A 15,558-nucleotide genomic window follows, 5' to 3' on the forward strand; every position below is an offset into this window, starting at 1 on the left:
TTTTCGCTTTCGTTTGTATTTGTGCTAAAAGCGCGAGAAACACAATAACCTTTTTTTTTTACAGTTTCCGCAATAACATTCAAATTGAGAGCTGTTGTGTAAAACGTAACTGGTAGAGCTAAGGGGAGTACATGCGGACTGTCGACGTTTGCGACCTGTTGATCTAGAAGAGGGTTGGAGAATGATAAGAGGGGTCTTGGGTAGAGAATTACATTCCAAAGATGCCATTTGATCAGCTGCTATTTCCCTATCATCGACAGAAAGCTAAATTTGACGTTCAAAAAATCATTTCTCACTGTTTTTTTTTAATCTATTCGAAGATAGTCCCATCCATCGCCCATCATGTACCGGTGCCAGTGCTTTCTTACTTCCAGGAATCTGGCAGGAAATCGCGCTGAAGCTGAGGTAGTCGTCAAAATTAACATTTTAGTATCGACACAGAATGCTAGACAAACATATTAACTCGTAAAAATGAGCTTCTAGGGAAGGAAAAACTCTACAGACGGATACATTTACATCCTAACTAATTTTATGTTATGAAATAGAGCATGAAGATACTTATAAATAATTATTTGCGTGAATTTGTGTGCTCTTAGAAATCCTTCACTGACGCGGGTGGGAAGCCTGTGGTACTAACACACGCTTATTTTGCCCGCATATTTTGCCCGCTTATTTTGTGAGAACTCTTTACATTCAAAACACACATTGTATAACAGTATGTGATTATTTTAGTCGTCGTTGTTGTTGTTGTTTTTTCGTCCGGAAAGAAATAGGACATGCTCTGAAAGGCTTTCTCGAACGAGGCATTCAAAATAGTATCCAAACTGTTTTTAGTCCAGTAGCAAATGCGCACACGCTAGTATAGCTATTATTTGTTTTTCTAGATAATTAACATAATTAGGTACATTATGTACACATCGCTCAGAAAAGTTTGTTTGTAGGTGTGCGTTGTGTGTGTGTGTGTGGGGGGGGGGGGGGGAAGCGGTTAGGCTTAGGAAAGGTGGATCGTAGGAGAAACTATAAATCGTTCTACACCTAACACTTTTATAAAACTAAGTATTACTGAATTAACACTGAATTTATACCCATAAAAAGGTTAGTAACTGAGACTCTAAAATTAGGGAGTTCACACTTAGATGGCCACTCTTACAGCTCGCGCCGGTACTATTGAACCGTGGAGGCTTCACTCGCCCCGTTTCATCCCTGCTATAGCCATTTTTATAATATTTATTTTAACCTGCGGAAGGCAGGTATTGGATTGCCTATTTAAAAAAATAACTTTGTCCCTGAGTTAGGGAGGAGGACTCCGATAAAAACAGACCGGATGATCGTCCAGAAAATCAATTATGACACTAGGGGATAGCACTTAGCAATTGGGTGTGGTCAACAGAAATTCTTACCCCTAAGAAATAGCAAATTGGGTGTTGTCAAAGTAAATTTTAAACCTAAGGAATACTCTGTTTTGGTTCTCCATTCTAATCCTCACACACCCCTAGCAGAATTGGAAAAATCCTTCAACGCTAAGGGATAACAGTTGATCGTAATGGTTTTTACCCTAAATAAGGGGGGGGGGGGGAGAGTCCCCCCTCCCACGTGACTTGTCAGTGGGAACCGCAAGCGGCGATTGACAAATGGCAGATCTACGACCATGGAAAATATAAATAAAACATACAACTATCCATTAGATTTATTTAATATATGGTTCTGATTTCCCTTGAGTTTAATTGCCACCATTTTTTACATATAATATTCACCGTTTGCGCTGACAAACCTTTTATGACGGAGTATATAAAAACAACCTTCTTCGTTGTGTCGAATTTTTTTTAAAGTTCTCTCGAATAGCACGGGTTATAAGACTCGACTTTAATGCTGATTGCGTACAACGTTCTTCCATTATCCATTTAGGTGGTGGTTTTCCTGTGTTCACTGAAATCTGATACTGTTTGTCGTGCGTGACCTACTGACAAAGCGAGCATCCACACTACATGGCAGCGTTGTGAAAAGGAACCCTTAAAACCTCCTAGTGTTTGTAATAGCCTCGTTAACTTACCGCGAGATGGTTCGAAGACTTTGTTACATGTGTGCCTTGGCTGTTGTTATATTGACTGGTCTCATGTTATGGCACGAAACAGGGACTGTGCGAAAAATCAACTACACACAAAAATCGAAATCCCCCAAATCCAAAGGTAAGGCCATTACGGCATCTGCCATTTTCAGTCAAAAAACAATTCTAGCGTACTGTATGTTTGGTAAAAGGAATAGCGTTTTTATCTGAGAGGACAAAGTGTTTTTTTGTATGTCCATTAGATGCTTGACCGCAAGAACAAGTAATCATACTCCTGACAGAAAATTCGTTTGTGCGAGAAATTAGCTCTAATTAGCGAGCACAAACATTTGTTCTGTACTCAAACAAATCTTATACCAGTACTTCTTATGGCAAGCGTTCCTGTTGATTATAAATACCAAAGAGAGGTTATTTGCAAGCCCAATAAAGCAACCCGAATTCGTCTTTCAGTTCACTTCCAAAAATATTGCGATTTTTATGGAAGATGAAACAGATTCAACGCACTTGCTCAAGGTTTCGTTTACCATTCTGTAGTCAGGTTAGTTGGATCTAGAAGCATTTAGCTTTAGCCGACGTTATTGTATAGCACGAGAAAAATTACTTCGTAATTTGCTGTATTCGCGTGCTTTCACGTCCAAAGGTCGGCCATATTGCTGGATTGCGGTAACTCTACACCGTGTCACCATTTCCTGTTCTTTGCTGAAGCTGCTAACGCTAAAATTTCAGATATAGATACGCATTTTGTATAAAAAAGGGGTTTCTTTGATCGCCACTATTATAAAGAAGTTCAGGATCGTACCCAGGATTGGCTGAGGGGAGGGTGGGTGGTGGTGTTGGGGGGGGGGGGGGGGGGGGGGGGTTGGGGTTGGTGTGCAGTTATGGGCATCATATGGAAAAAGCATAGTATTCGAAAATTCCTTAATAAGAAATAACCCACTTTTTGGCCGCGCACGCTACGCAACCCCATGTGTACGCGCCTGAAGTTATTTACTTAGTCTTGAATGTTAGAGTTTGGATTAGATGTCTCTAGATTTGTGTGTGTGTTGTGTGTTCGTTGTTGGGGGTACAAAGGGCTGGCTAAATATATAACCTACAGTAAATAGGTATAATATAATTGGGGAAATTGAGAGCAACAAATGATTTACCAATATAAGACACAGGCCTCAGATATGTACTCACCCCTACTATTTAATAAATTACTTTGTCCTGCACTAAGCAACAACACGCCGTAGACCAAGGAACCTTATTGTATATCTACGCGAACTCTCATTGGTTGATAAGCCGGTCGCACCCTCCCCAGCGGCCCTCTCAGAAAGAATGCAGGGCCATAGAAGGGGGTGGGGCACTGGGGGTACGTGCTCCCCCTCAACCCCCCCCCCCCCCCCCCCCAATATTGTTAAAAAAATTATAAGGAAATGACCATTAGGGGCGTGGCTGTGTCCCTCGATATCTTTCTTCATGTTTCTATATTGTGGCCCCCCAGTATTTGGAGGCCTGCTACGGCACTGGAATTTATTACGTTGTAAAAGCTCTCCAAAACACAGTATAATGAATATCTTTTTGAGCTCGTTTGCTTGGGCTGTAGCTGTACAAGAAGTTATTCCATCGTTTAATGCAAGACTCACTTTTTGTCCATAAAACGTTGGGAAAATTCTCGGAACCATAAGTTCACTTCCGGTTTGTGCACTCGGTTATAAGAGGAGTTGATTGGGAAAGCTAGCGAGTTAAGCCGTGCATCGCTCCTCGTGTAAAGAAGACTATCGGTAAAAGTGGGCCCAGGGTGATGCCTTAGGTACTCTAGCGAGTTAAGCCGTGCATCGCTCCTCGTGTAAAGAAGACTATCGGTAAAAGTGGGCCCAGGGTGATGCCTTTGGTACTCTAGCGAGTTAAGCCGTGCATCGCTCCTCGTGTAAAGAAGACTATCGGTAAAAGTGGGCCCAGGGTGATGCCTTTGGTACTCTAGCGAGTTAAGCCGTGCATCGCTGCTCGTGTAAAGAAGACTATCGGTAAAAGTGGGCCCAGGGTGATGCCTTTGGTACTCTAGCGAGTTAAGCCGTGCATCGCTCCTCGTGTAAAGAAGACTATCGGTAAAAGTGGGCCCAGGATGATGCCTTTGGTACTCTCTTGTGCATCTCTTTCTTTGTCGCTTTCGAACTCAAATTTCACCAAAATACCTCGAAGGTATGACTTACAGGCTTATACGTTGAAAAACACATTTTCATCAATATCTCGGGGACACAAGGTGCTAATGAAACCAAAATTGGCAAGCACTTTATTCACATGGATCTCAACATTTTGATAAATTTTGTTACTATGGCAACCGATTTAAGGTGGCTCGAGCGTAATTTTTCGCTTTCTACATTCAATGGAAAATGGGGGAATACAGAAACATAGTGGATTTCAAATTTAAATGCATATTTTCAATCCCTATAGTAGTCTTCTTTTCGTGCTGTCTTTTAAGGCTGTCCACCTACAGCATTAGCTGAAATACAAACAAAACTATGTTTCCATGGCAACGGTTCTCGGTCACGTGACGCTGGACACGATTAAAAGACAGCATGATGTGGGGAATTTCATGGCGATCATAATTATACCATTTAAGGCTTTTTCTATTGTCGTTGTGTAATCCCCATTTTTGCTTGAATGCAAAAATAGTAAATTGAGTCTTAAACCTCCTTAAATTGGTTGCCATGGCAACATACAATAAAATAGTCTTCGGACTGACATCAATGTTGTAGCTGCCAAGTTTGGTGATCATAGCTGTTTCTGTTTGGGAGATATTAGCAAAAACAGATTTTGTCAGCGTATAATCCCCACCAAGTCTCAGGTCAGCCTTAATACACCTGACTAGGACATTTTTTATATACAATTCTGACTGTTAAACACAACCGATCTGTTATTTGATTCGGACGTTATTTTACACCAAACGGGCGGTTTGATTGAAATGTTCATCATTTATGCGCTAATGTTCACTAATTCTCTCTGAGGTTTCCGCATAGTAAAGTTATATTTTTGCTGTGGTTTTGCGGTCAGACCTTTGTTGAAGTGGAACATTAAATATAAAGTCTTTTTTTTTAATATAGAACTATGAAACACAGAATTTCTACTTCGAGCTTATTTTAGCATCGTTCAACGTTGCACTTTGTAATTGCACGTGAGCCCATACTTGACATTCGTATTGCATGTTCAAACGGGCACCCAATCGCGTAACTCTGGACGACATCAATAATTAATCGGCTCGCTTTAGTTGGCATCAATAATTCATCGGCTCGTGTTTAAGTATGCATCGTATCATGACTCATACCTACTTATCATCAGAACAGACTGAAATCTTTCCCTCCCTCCCGCCAAGATGTCTAATTGTCCAAACCACAGTCAAGATACGCGATGCTCTCGTCAATGCTGCTTTCAGAAGGTAGCTTCTATCAATATTCCTAAAATCATATTTTCTCAGGACTTTTTTTTAAATTATACTCTTCATTTCACAATTTTTCAAAAAGATAGAATCCTTAGGTCTGTGGAACGGGTGAATCTCTTCGAAAGAATTTAGGGAAAACCAACCAAGCGAAAAAATTTAAGGAGCATGTGCTATTGCTTCCCTTTTATTTAAATGGTCGCGTCCTTGCACAGGTTTACCAAATACATGATATATGATACATGGATACATGACATATGTCTCTGGTAACGGAGGATATGGAATGCCTGGTAGGATGGGGGCAGAGGCGTAGCCAGGGGAGCCCCCCCCTTCTAGCAGCCAAAAATACAGTAAATATATAAAACATTAATTGAAATACAGGAAAAAGTGCCCTTGAAAGGGCCTTTTGGCCCCCCTGGGAGGGGGGGGGGGTCTAGGTTGCGTATTATCAACAAACGCGTGGACCTTCCCGCCTCTTGTTACGGAGGATATCGAAAGTCTTTGGTGAGGGAATGTCTCAGCTGCTTATATCTTCTCTGTCCATGAACATCGTATGCCACGCGAAACAACGCACCTTCATGTCGACTTTGCTCATGAAAGCATATCTCCCCTAACGGTGGACTGTTGAATAATCCGTGGTACACGTACAAACTTGAATACTTCTTTAAAGCCGCATTGTCACCAGGTTACATTCAGAGAGCAAACGGAAACTTCATCCGGCAAGAGACAATAGAATCTTATTAGAATCCGCGATATTTAACAGGCCATCTGCTCTAAATTATCAGTCACAAACCCAAAGAAACTTCCAATAGACATACGACTTTTACAATTTTGAATTATGTTTCGCGTTTTTTCGTTAAAAATAATCGGAAATTGTTACGTAATAGACCGGAAGTAAACTTGTGACAATGCCGTTAAAAAAAAAACCAGCTTGCGCTTATCTTAGGTTTTAACTTTTCCCGCAAAGTTTGTCATCCCTGGTTAAGAAGTGCTCAGCTAAAATGGCAAGTCTAGAGAGAAATCCATAGTTAAATATTTTTTATCTCTCTTCAGCGTTGATCCAGGCTAGAAAGTCCATATTTGGCAGTTCGATCGCTAAGGTGTATGATCACGTGAATACGTTCGTGGTTTTCATTGGCTATCCCCGTAGTGGCCACACCCTTGTCAGCTCTTTGATTGACGCGCATCCTCATGCTATCATCGCTAACGAGTTCGACATTATCGGGAACTGGCTCGCCTGGAACGATGAACAGAGAAACAAGTATTTCCTGTTTGACCAGTTGTACAAGAATTCCCGAACGGAAGCTAAGACAGGGCTGCGTTCCTCCGTGAAACACATGTTTAATTATTCCGTGAAAGGGCAGTTTCAAGGAAAGTTTAAAGGGAGTCTGAAGGTGAGTGAGTGGGTTTCCAGTGTCCTAGAGTGGGATGCAAAGTCTGCGTCGATTACCTAATCCCTTACATATTTACGCCGGGTTTCCTGTGCTTGTAGATAGACTGTGAGAAAAGTGGAGCCTGGGTCCAACTTACCTAGCTCACCAGACTCCTACCATCACAGGGAACCCGGTCAGGACGCAAAGAACGCCTATCAACAAATAGCACACGATTTGCCATACGGCCCCGCGTTACTGGGAAGGGGTCAGAAAAAGTGTGTTCTATATGAGAAGGGCAACCTCGTCCAAACATCGCACGTCATGAATTGATGACGGTAAGCTCACGTGTTACTTTAAATACATTAAGGTGATTGGCGCCAAGAAGGGCGGGAAATTGACGAAACAGCTGACAAAACAAAAGCAGGCTGACGTCATGGACCAGATCATGAAGACGGTAGGAGTCGAATTCAAGTTTCTCCACGTGGTCAGAAATCCGTTCGATAACATCGCCACCATGCTACTGAGGTCCAAGAAACTGCGTTACGCCGTCAAAAAGAATCAGTCCAAAAAGGTACGTAGAATACCATTACAGTACGACGCGCGCTACCGTGGCCACCTTCACAGTTTTGTGAAGTAAGCCAATTACCATGCGACGCGCGCTACCGTGACCACCTTGACAGTTTTAGGGCGTACTGTCTCATTGACATGACCCTCATTATCCAACTAATGTAGCAAAAGAAATGCTTCTGCGGTGCGCTTTGGAATATGACGGAAACCTCAAAGGCCTCACCTAAGAAGCAACGCGAACCGTAATTATCAATTATTTGAGAGAACAACTGTTGTTTTTTATTGAAATCGCCAGCTTTCGATTTCGTTTTCATTGACTTCACACCCCTGGCTTGATAGGCAAATACCTGCGCCCTTAAGGTCCATGGAAATGAGTAGATGTCGTCTTGTCGCAAGTGAACATTTTATGTGCTTCAGGATGTATCGAACTCAGCCTCCCCCGCGGGCATCTCAAAGAGCAGATAAAAGCAGAGCAGAATAAACAAAAAAGAGTAAAATAATTTGGGTTCCCTGTGTCAAAAAGAAAAAAAACGGAAGAGGAGAAAAGGGAGCGAAAAGCACCATTCCCTCGTATTCTCCTTAGTTCTCCTCCTCTGCAATTAATCCTACAGGTAACCCGTTCTTTTCTTCCTTTTCTTTACAATGCGGAGTTGCCTGCGAAGGAGGCTTATATCTGACTTTTCTGAGTGAGTAAGCAGCTGCTTTGTCTCCTATTTTTTTTTGCTATACAAAGGAGTTCTTTTGTCTCTACTCTTCTCGTTCTTTGTGTCGAGGTGCGGATACTGTTCATTTGCCCAATCAAATTGAAGCTTGTAAGAGCTGCGTACTGACCCACTTTTCTTTCCATGTAGTTAAATGACACATCCGCCTTGGAGCGCGAGATTGTGCGCTATTTCGACCTGGTGGCGCGGAACCAAATCCTCATCCGCAAGTACAAACACAACCTCCATGAGATCCAAAGCACAGACCTTATCAGCAAACCACGGGAAACACTACGTCGCGTCTGCAGCTTTCTAAACCTGACCTGCAGTAAGAAATACTTGGATGACTGTGCAAAGATTGTCTACAAAAGGCCTTCCAGGACGAGGTATAGTGTAGTGTGGACGGACACTCAGATACGACGGACTCTTTCGACTTTGAAGAGATTTGCCTTCCTGAAAAATTTCACCTTTACGTCTTAGAGAATGTGTTGATGGTAGAACAAAGAATCTTATAAAAGGATGTGATTGTGGGGGTTGGGGTGGTGGGGGGAGAATCTTAGAGAATGAAGTGATGGGAGGCTCAGTTTAAACGTCGTATTATCCATCAGCCGTATTAAATGCAAATGCATACAAATGAAGATAAAACAATCGACTCGATTCATTTGCATTGAATACGGCTCATGGATAATACAAATTGGAACTTAGCCTTAGAGAATAAACTGATGGTGAAAGATTGTGATCTCGTCGCCTGGAGAGAGACTTAGCTTATGCTTCGTTGACACTCAACAATATATGTTTTCTCCCTAAATTAATCCTTTAGGCGAGCCTCCTTTCTGAGAACAGTGATCTTGGTCGCGGTCTCTCTACAAATAAATGTATGACAGAAGGAAAAAAAAACTTAAAAACAATATTGAAAGTGGCTGAAAAGTATCGATTAATGCAGCAGCAGCATCTTCAATGGCATAAGCAAACAATGAAAACCGACGACAATAGTAATATAAACAGCAACAACAACAACAAAAAGTCAAAATTTACAACAGCACAAAGACAATCAAGCCTAATACTACTACAATAGTATTTACAGCATCGACAAAAACAAGCACAAAGTTCGTTTATTATTTTTTCTTATTTAAAATAAATTATAATAATTGTTTCCCAAACGTCTATTAGTAAAGGGGGGGTTGTGGTGTGAGATTACATTTATAAAGGAATTGAAATGTTTGTACAAATGATTCAATGAAAGCTTGGCCTATTTTTAAGTGACATACTTAAAGTTCGTGACATACTCAAAGCACGTGACATACTAAATATGTCTCGGTTCTCATCTAAATACAGCATTTAAATCTGAATCCATATTCTATGATGCCTGTCTGTACGATGCATACTGTCGAAACACTAAGCATTCAGCGAGCATACCAATTCCAAATGCCCATCAACCTTTGTGTCAGCGCATGATACACGGTACAAGCCGCTGATACAGATACGTGGGCTCTGGGAAAGAGATTTCTATTGGTCAGCGATCAAGTTTTAGGTATAAGCCCCAGAGATTCGTTCCAAGGTTTTCGCCGTTCTTGGGCTTGCACTAGAAAAGGGACATCACTTTCGCCAGGGGAAGAATCGCTCAAGCACGCTGTCATAGAGGGAATGCGATGAGCCTTCACCGCGACCGGGAAGCGACGGTGGGAAAGGTTGAACTGGAGAGAAAACACAGAATTATTATTTTTTTGTGTGTGATGCAATGTTTAACGTTAAAATCGACGACTAAGAAATCATGTGACTTTTTGAGTAAAAAAAATCATGCCAAAATAAACACCGAAGTCTCTGCGGCCTCTACATCAGAGGGCAACAAAAAAAAATCGAACAAAGGAAATAAGCTCTTTCTGACATAGAAAATTTACGCTGATTTTTAAGCGTTGTTGTTATTTTGCCGCCAAAAGCCGGAGGGCGCGAAATTTTTCGCCACCCACCTAATTTCTTAGTCTCCAGTTGCTTATTGAATTGTCATAAAAATTAAATCTTCTTTTTAAAGACTGTCGGCCAACCACTTTTTTGTTATTATTTAGGTTGTTAGGTTCTTAATATCAGCCGTTAAAATGGTCTATGGATTGGCTTGGTAACCCTACCTGTTGGACCTTTATTCCAAGAATCTTCGAATTCCTGGAAGTTGTCTAAGAAAGAAAAGTAAAATATTCATGAATCAAGGCAACATCAAACATGGTGATCATTGAATGTAGCTCGGAGCAAAAATTAAGGCACTGGCGACGAAGGACTACATGCTTGGAGATCCAGCAGCCTTTACGGGCGCCTTAAATGACTCGGCGTAGCGGAAGAAAGAAGGCGCTAGTAGTCCAGTCGATCTACGAAAATTTATAGCCAAACATAAAAGTAATTGCAACACAAACAATTCTATAGTTAAATGATAAGAAAAGATATTCTAAACAACATCCCAAAAGTTCTCCAAAGTTCCAAACATCTCGAAATTTAACAATAAACAATTTCTTTTGTCGGCCATCTTGGATTCTTTTGTTATTCATGAGCACATTGGCAGAGCGATCTCGCCGACTAAAATACAAGATTAGTTACAAAATAAATTGTTTATTGTTGAATTTAAAGATGTTCCCCAAGAGAACTTTTGGGAAGTAATTAAGGACATGCTACTCTGTCATTTAAGACCAAAATTATTTGTGTTGCAATTACATTTAGGTTAAACATAGATTGACTGGACTATAGATCCTCTAGAATGCGAAGTACTAATACTCGAAACCTCTTGTTTTCAGGGAGAGGGGAGTGTGAGGGGGCCATGAAAAAACGCAAAAAGACGCAAAACCGCATCAGAGTTTTGCGAAAAACCGGGAAAAAAACTCTTTACTGCAAAATCGCACACACACACACAAAAAAAAACGAAAAACCGCACTTAGGAAAAAGTACATCTTTCCATACCCTTTAGTCCTTCTATCTAAATAACGCCTCCTGTCTAACAAATGCCCCCCTAAACAACTGCGGAAATTACTCCGTACCTGAGTTCATGTTCACAAAGTTTTCCTCGATTTGCCTGGACCCTGTCTCATCTACGAAGTGTCTGATTATATGCTTTCTGTCACCAAGCTGACGAGTTATTATAACCTGCAAGAGAGAGTTGCGTGATAGCTCAGTGGTATGGGCTTTGCCTTGCAAGAAAGAGGACCAGGGATACAACCCAGGTCAGGTCAACTTGGGATCTTATTTAGGTGTAAAAACCTGGCTCTCTCTTGGTCAAGTTTACCTCCTCACACCTCCCTGGTCAAGTTAACCTCCTCACACCTCCCTGGTCTAGTTTACCTTCTTCTCACCCCTCCCTGATCAAGTTTACCTCCTCACATCTCCCTGGTCATGTTTACCTTCTCACTCCTCCCTGGTCAAGTTTACCTCCTCCTCAACCTCCCTGGTCAAGTTTACCTCCTCACACCTCCCTATTCAAGTTTACCTTCTCACTCCACTCTGGTCAAGTTTTCCTCCTCACACTTTCCTGGTCAAGTTCACCACCCCACACCTCCCTAGTCAAGTTTACCTTCTCATACCTCTCTGGTCAAGTTTACCACCCCACACCTCCCTGGTCAAGTTTACCTCCTCACATCTCCCTGGTCAAGTTTACCTCCTCACACCTCCCTGGTCAAGTTTATCTTCTCACTCCACTCTGGTCAAGTTTTCCTCCTCACACTTCCCTGGTCAAGTTTACCACCCCACACCTCCCTGGTCAAGTTTACCAACTCACACTTCCCTGGTAAAGTTTACCACCCCACACCTCCCTGGTCAAGTTTTCCTCCTCACACTTCCCTGGTCAAGTTTACCAACCCACACCTCCCTGGTCAAGTTTACCTCCTCACACTTCCCTGGTCAAGTTTACCACCCTACACCTCCCTGGTCAAGTTTTCCTCACACTTCCCTGGTCAAGTTTACCACCCCACACCTCTCTGGTCAAGTTTACCTCCTCACATCTCCCTGGTCAATTTTATCTCCTCACACCTCCCTGCTCAAGTTTATCTCCTCACATATCCCTGGTCAAGTTTACCTCTTCCTTAACCTCCCTGGTCAAGTTTACCTCCTCATACCTCCCTGGTCAAGATTACCTCCTTAAACCTACCTAGTCAAGTTTACCTCCTCACACCTCCTTGGTCAAGTTTACCCTCCACACCTCCCTGGTCAAGTTTACCTCCTCACACCTCCAATGTTAAGTTTACCCCCTCCTCACACCTCCCTGGTCAAGTTTACTTCCTCACACCTCCCTGGTCAAGTTTACCTCCTCCTCAACCTCCCTGGTCAAGTTTACCTCCTCACACCTCCCTGGTCAAGTCTCCTCACACCTCCCTGGTCAAGTTTACCTCCTCCTCAACCTCCCTGGTCAAGTTTACCTCCTCATTTCCTCTAGAATCCCTTCGAGTGACCTTGCTTTCTGATTTCTTAAACAAAAACAAACAAACAAAATATTATTTTCAGTATTCAGTGGTTTACTTAGAGGAGGGGAGTGGAATCCAGTCCCCCCCCCTGACTAAATAAATGTAGAGCATAATTAGATATCACAGCTGGCTCTGTGTGTCAACTCTGCTAAAAAATGTTTGATTCCAACTTTTCAGCCCTAGATTTGACTTATTGAACATATGTGGGCATACCAGATACTTGTGTCCCTAGGTACCAGCATGGACCTTCTCAATATTTATTAGGATTTTAAAACTAAAAGCAATTGGTTTTGAATTTTATTTATATTTGATGCCCTCACTTTGGCATGGGGTTCCTGTCTTTGAAATGGTGCCCCACATACAATGCCTAAAAAATGCCCCAGGCATCCCACGTAGGTAGTATTGATGTTGCAATGAAGCTTACCCCATTGGAGTTGAAAGAAGTGATACTAGACGATGATGAGAACGATCTTAAAGGACTCTGCAGCTTTGGTCTGTGCCCAGGTTTTAGTATATCATCCAATGTCTGCTCTCCTTTTTCTAGTTCACTGTCAAAGTCTGAAGAAAAATATACCTTAGAATATAATATACCTGTAAGCCTATCCTTGAGAACCTATCCTAATGATGAATCTGAGTTTGAGGCATTAGTAGATGTAGTCTTGCAATAAAGGTCTCATGGGAGCCTGATACTGTAAGCCATTGACTAATTCAAGCAAGAGATACTTTCATGTTTATTTGGAAGTTTTTTTGCAATTAGAAAAGTGATTGACTGATTGACATTCTCGAAATGGTTCTAAAAGATGGATTTACCTTTGTCAATGTTATCTTGTGGTTGTGAGGTACCACCAAATGGTAGATTCCAGAAATCACCAAACTTGAAAAATAACAATCACATATTTGCTAGCACAAGTATTCCCTTGTTATCTATGAAAAGTTATATTTTTCTTAACACAAAAGGAGACATGTAATAGTTGTACCAAAACAGCGGTTACAGCCAATACTTTAGTAGCAATAATGTTACAAAACAGTTGACATTTATATTTACCCATGAGTGAGGCAGGCCAGATCCTGGAGGTTTTTCTGTTTCTTTGTTTGGACTGGGTGACTGAAAGCAAGAGGCAAAATTTATTTACAAATTTAGTTCACAAAACACTGGCAGCATGCATGAGTTGCAAACTCACCAATCACCAATCAAACCTTCAAGTTTTCAAATTCACTCTGGACTTTAATCCTTAAATCCAATTTTCTCAACCACCAACCTGGTTTTCATGTGAACCGGAACCCTGCTGGGGATGTTTAAGCATCCGATCTCTCAGTGACTCCCCCTGTGTTATTGACTCTGTTTCACCAGAATGTCCATCTCCAGGGGGGGATATCATCCCTCCAATTCCAGGACCAGAGACTGTAGACAATAAGGGAATCACAGATGAGTACAATTGCAGTCCATGAATTACCTGCTGGCAGGTACAATGAGCGATTTTTTTTCTGTGTTAACCAGAACAGACTTGCATGCATCCTAAATTAGCAAGGATTGCCTTGACCACACTGATCGTTATTGACATACAGGGGTGGATCCAGGAGTTATTAAAAGGGGGTGAAGCAAGGTTTTCAAGAAATGGGAGCTGGATTCATTGTTCTTCCATGGATTTCCTTATACAGTATTTCTTTTTATTTTTAGGCCAAATATCTGAAAATAGGGGGGCACATTCATAGATCTGCAAGGCTGTATAGTACACTTCAGTACTTACAGAATTCAGGAGGAGTTAATCCACCATTAGGACCAAACCCCTGGAAAAAATTATTAAACATCTCTTCCATCTCTGCAAACATATCTGGCATATCTTCAGGGCCTCCCTGGAAAATTATGAACTCGTCTGGCATTTGCTGGTCTTGGGGTGGGAACCAGTCACCACCTGGAGGGTGATTGAAAAAATGTCCAGAACTTTGATGGTCATGTCCAAAGTTGTGTCCAAACTCTTGTTGGAAATCATGATAAATATCCCTGAATGATACAATGATTTATATAATGGTGAATACCCCTGAATAATATAATAACCTAATATATTGTTTTGAATGCCCTGAATGATACAATGATTTATTGTATGGCAATGACTATATGCACACTGTGATTGGCTAATTAGTTGTCATGACATTGCTGTATTGCCTCAGAGGCATACCTGTCAATTCCCCCGCATAAAGGTGGTGTTACACAGGATAACATGCAACAAAAACTATTCATGATACATTGTATCGTATCCATTCTGACATGTTGCCAAACAAATGTTACACAGAATAACTTTCCAGATATTCGTCATTCTGAATCAGGTTCAAAAACATGCAAAATTTTGCCGAGTGAAATGATTTGTGGAAAGTTGTGTTGCGCGATATGTTACACTGTCAAAAACTTTCTACAATACAATGTATCGCAAAATGTTTTTGTTGCATGTTATCCCGTGTAACACCACCGTAAGGCGGTAGTCTCAAGATTTTGGACCTCTTCACCCGCTCTCGCCGCGTTAAGTGATATAAAAATGATATATAATGATCAAAGCCCCCTTTGATACGCCAAAGCGTCAGTTTGATATTTTTGGCATGACCTCACTCTCGGTTAATAAGTAGTTTATTCAACATATATAGACTTTTTTAAATAGGATAATGTGTCACTTGCAAGTCGCAACTTGAATACCATCATAATAAGCTTAATTACTACACATTAAGTTACATAGAATCTCACCTCGGAAGATCATTCGGTCCCAGGCGATCATTCGGGAACCCAAATATAGATCTAATAAATTCATTCAACCTTCCCATACTTGGTATACTAATCGTCAATTAAATAGTTCATTGTCTAGCGCCCGAAGACGAGAAAAATCGATGGTTTCTCCTGTATTTACATCATCCACTTCATGTTCACATTGAGCTGCGTTTTGTAAATTACGTCATAGAGCCCACGATATTTTACCGCTGAGAACCAACAGGGAGCCCACCATCCATATTTGTAGAA

General features: G+C 41.4%; 2 protein-coding genes across 3 annotated transcripts; one reads left to right on the plus strand and one right to left on the minus strand.

Annotated features, from left to right (window-relative positions):
• Positions 1-1,932: 1,932 nt before the first annotated feature.
• LOC5501189 lies at positions 1,933-9,274 on the plus strand. The gene is made up of 4 exons (XM_032369522.2): positions 1,933-2,186; positions 6,534-6,874; positions 7,221-7,424; positions 8,272-9,274. The coding sequence occupies exons 1-4, from the start codon at positions 2,057-2,059 to the stop codon at positions 8,599-8,601; spliced, it is 1,005 nt and encodes a 334-aa protein (XP_032225413.1). The 5' UTR covers positions 1,933-2,056; the 3' UTR covers positions 8,602-9,274.
• On the minus strand, positions 9,219-15,495 carry LOC5503433. 2 transcript variants are annotated; one of them, XM_048727426.1, is made up of 10 exons: positions 15,289-15,495; positions 14,303-14,556; positions 13,814-13,956; positions 13,600-13,659; positions 13,365-13,428; positions 12,979-13,112; positions 12,510-12,557; positions 11,139-11,244; positions 10,245-10,289; positions 9,219-9,815 (listed from the first exon to the last, which is right to left on the minus strand). In XM_048727426.1, the coding sequence occupies exons 1-10, from the start codon at positions 15,363-15,365 to the stop codon at positions 9,718-9,720; spliced, it is 1,029 nt and encodes a 342-aa protein (XP_048583383.1). In that variant the 5' UTR covers positions 15,366-15,495; the 3' UTR covers positions 9,219-9,717. The 2 variants fall into 2 exon arrangements, with proteins under 2 accessions (XP_048583383.1, XP_048583384.1); XM_048727427.1 differs by having other exon boundaries at positions 14,303-14,467; positions 15,289-15,493.
• Between the last annotated feature and the right edge of the window lie 63 nt (positions 15,496-15,558).

The sequence above is a fragment of the Nematostella vectensis genome, chromosome 5 (assembly GCF_932526225.1).
Source record: "Nematostella vectensis chromosome 5, jaNemVect1.1, whole genome shotgun sequence".
Taxonomy (NCBI): domain Eukaryota; kingdom Metazoa; phylum Cnidaria; class Anthozoa; order Actiniaria; family Edwardsiidae; genus Nematostella; species Nematostella vectensis.

Coding starts and splice junctions, on each gene's coding strand:
- LOC5501189 (XM_032369522.2), top strand. CDS start 2,057: ATGGTTCGAAGACTTTGTTACATGTGTGCCTTGGCTGTTGTTATATTG. Junction 6,875..7,220: donor AGTTTAAAGGGAGTCTGAAG/GTGAGTGAGTGG, acceptor AAATACATTAAG/GTGATTGGCGCCAAGAAGGG. Junction 7,425..8,271: donor AAAAGAATCAGTCCAAAAAG/GTACGTAGAATA, acceptor CTTTCCATGTAG/TTAAATGACACATCCGCCTT.
- LOC5503433 (XM_048727426.1), bottom strand. CDS start 15,365: ATGGGAAGGTTGAATGAATTTATTAGATCTATATTTGGGTTCCCGAAT. Junction 13,660..13,813: donor CCGGTTCACATGAAAACCAG/GTTGGTGGTTGA, acceptor TCTTGCTTTCAG/TCACCCAGTCCAAACAAAGA. Junction 13,113..13,364: donor ACAAGATAACATTGACAAAG/GTAAATCCATCT, acceptor ATTTTTCTTCAG/ACTTTGACAGTGAACTAGAA.